Source organism: Crocodylus porosus, unplaced genomic scaffold, assembly GCF_001723895.1.
Source record: "Crocodylus porosus isolate Cpor-Errol unplaced genomic scaffold, CroPor_comp1, whole genome shotgun sequence".
Taxonomy (NCBI): domain Eukaryota; kingdom Metazoa; phylum Chordata; order Crocodylia; family Crocodylidae; genus Crocodylus; species Crocodylus porosus.
In genome coordinates, this window is record NW_017728947.1 from 111,614,275 (window position 1) to 111,616,661 (window position 2,387).

The window sequence follows — 2,387 nt, forward strand, 5'->3', positions numbered from 1 at the left end:
TAGATAATTATTTTTACTTATTGTGTCAAACTACATTTGGACAGAAATGAGAATTCAATGGAAGTGCATAAAACCAGCACATTAAAACTGCTTATTAGTTAAATAAGCCTACTTTAAGTATGTTGGATACAGAAGAAAAAATTGTCAAAACATACTTTGTGTTTAAATCTGATTTGTTAAAAAAAAGGAAAAAAGAAAACAAAAAGGAAGCACTCCCTCTAGATAGTGGATTAAACTAGATTTGTTCCTGGTTACCAAGCTCCTCCAAAATTTTAAAATTAAGACATCCGCTCACACCTTGTTGATGTTCATTGGGTCGTTCGGTGTTTTATTGTATGTTTGTTTGTTAAGTTCAAGTTTAATGTTTACTTTCTACTTGGACAAACAGAGGAAAATAAGTTTTCCTGCTTTTCAATTCTCAAATCCATTTTTCAGCTTCAAATGAACTAGGCCTTAAAACAAACCACTTCAGTTTTCAAAAAAAAAAAAATTCTCTGCACCAGGAGAATAGGTTATTGATGTCAAAAGTTGGCTCAGAAGGGCAATAAACTGATTTCAGTTGCTCAGCCAGTGCCTTCCTTCAGTTTAATTTCTAGATTTTCTTCAAAAAATCCAAAGCTTATTGCTTTAAAAGTTTTAACTTAAACAAAGCAAGTTTAGATTTCAACAAAGATTTAAAATTGTCAGATGTAAAATTTTCAAACAGACATGTTTTTAAAAAGAAATGCTTACATTTAAAATATGCAATTTTTATTTTTTAAAATATATTCTTTCCATCTATTTTGAAAGCATCTTGTAAACAAAAGGTTTTGAGCATATTCTGACCACAAATACTCTAAAAAAAAAATTCCCCTATAAATATCTGCAACTCAAACACAGCAGAACTGCAGGCTCTCCTATTTTTACTGCCCAAAGCAAAAATGCAAAATATAACAGTATGGTTACACATGCTATTATTTTTAAATTTTTTGTTAAAAACAAGATGAAGGCATTTAGAAAGGGAAAAAAAATATTAAAATCTGATAACACCCTTTATTATCCTGTCTGGGATGACAATAATTGGAACACATACAATTTTACTTTGACTCACTGACACTTCATTCTTGTGAAAGAAACAGATATTATTACAATAGGATTGCTTCATCCTAAAGGGTGGGTACTGCAGACAAGGAACTTTCCCTGGGGGGAAAAAATTCTCCACAAGCACTAGGAGCATCTTTCATAAGTAATCGCTGGGATTGAACATTTATTTTCTCTGCTTTAGTCTAAACTCCAATACCTTAAACCAAAGCCAAACCTATTGCAAATCACCCTAAGCAAACTGGGAACAGTGCTACTCCATCAACAATCTTTTATTTCGAGATGACAAGTAGAAAAGCTCCTACTTAACACAACTAGGAGTTTAAATGAATCATGTTTTGTGTCCGACTGGTAAAGCTACACCGTAAGTCTTTTTACTGGGAGGAAGGGATGAGATGAGAACGGCCTGGCAATGGGACAACGCTAGGAAGGGCAAAGGAAGAGGGGAGATAGCTTTTAGGGCTTAAACCACATGACATCTGAGAGCAAAAGCTGCAGAGCACACCCTGGAAACCAAAAAAGGGAAATGAAGAGGGGGAAAGGCACAATGTCCAGGACTCCAGCCAGAGACAAGCAACTTTTTAGGTCGGCACAAGAACACTGAGCACGTTCAGCAGCCTCGGATACAAAAGAAACAAGGACCTCAAACACATGCATGTCAATCTTCTTTTTAAATGTGCTGAGGACAGCGCCTCCCACATGCACGCTGTCTACAGCACGGATGCCACTCCCAAAACTGGTCTTGGAAAAAAAGACACAAGCATCGCTATTATCTAAGTGACAGCACTGCCAAGGAGCAACCATCGCACCTGGCCCCAGCGGCCTAGGCAATACACACCACCCGCTGTTTCCACCATCAAAATAAACACAGCCCCCTTATTTCGTAGACCAGCGAGATATGCAAGCAACCAGGGAGGGCAGCCAGCAAAACAGCCTGGCCTAGGGAAGGTGTGTGGGGTAGGAGCCTGGCCCTTCTCAAGGTCCCTTCAACGCCACAGAGGAGCAACTCGTTTTCGGTCGGCAAGGGAGCATTTTGCGGAAGAGACACGGGGCTGGAAGGTGTGTCCAGAGTCGCAGCCGGCCGAGCCCTCTCCGAGGCAGCTCACCCCCGTCACAACTGCCCTGCGCAGATCCAGCTTCTAAGGGGGACTCGCAGACAGGGGCCACGGCCGCCCTCGGGGTGCAGGTCCCCTCGCGCAGGTGAGCTTGCAACAAAAACCCAAACACTTCACAGTCTTCCACCCTGTCAGGGGCTTCCCGGGGTCTCTGACAATGTAGCAGCCTCATCACCTTCCCGGAGGCAAAGG

At 41.1% G+C, this 2,387-nt stretch overlaps 1 protein-coding gene across 1 annotated transcript in view; it reads right to left on the reverse strand.

The window, feature by feature from the left end:
• The window catches only part of SOS2 (SOS Ras/Rho guanine nucleotide exchange factor 2), a 70,959-nt gene that overhangs the window by 65,934 nt on the left and 2,638 nt on the right, over positions 1–2,387 (reverse strand). Inside the window, exon 2 of the mRNA XM_019551172.1 lies at positions 1,990–2,019. Coding sequence (XP_019406717.1) covers positions 1,990–2,019 — 30 coding nt within the window. The remainder of the gene's footprint in view (positions 1–1,989; positions 2,020–2,387) is intronic.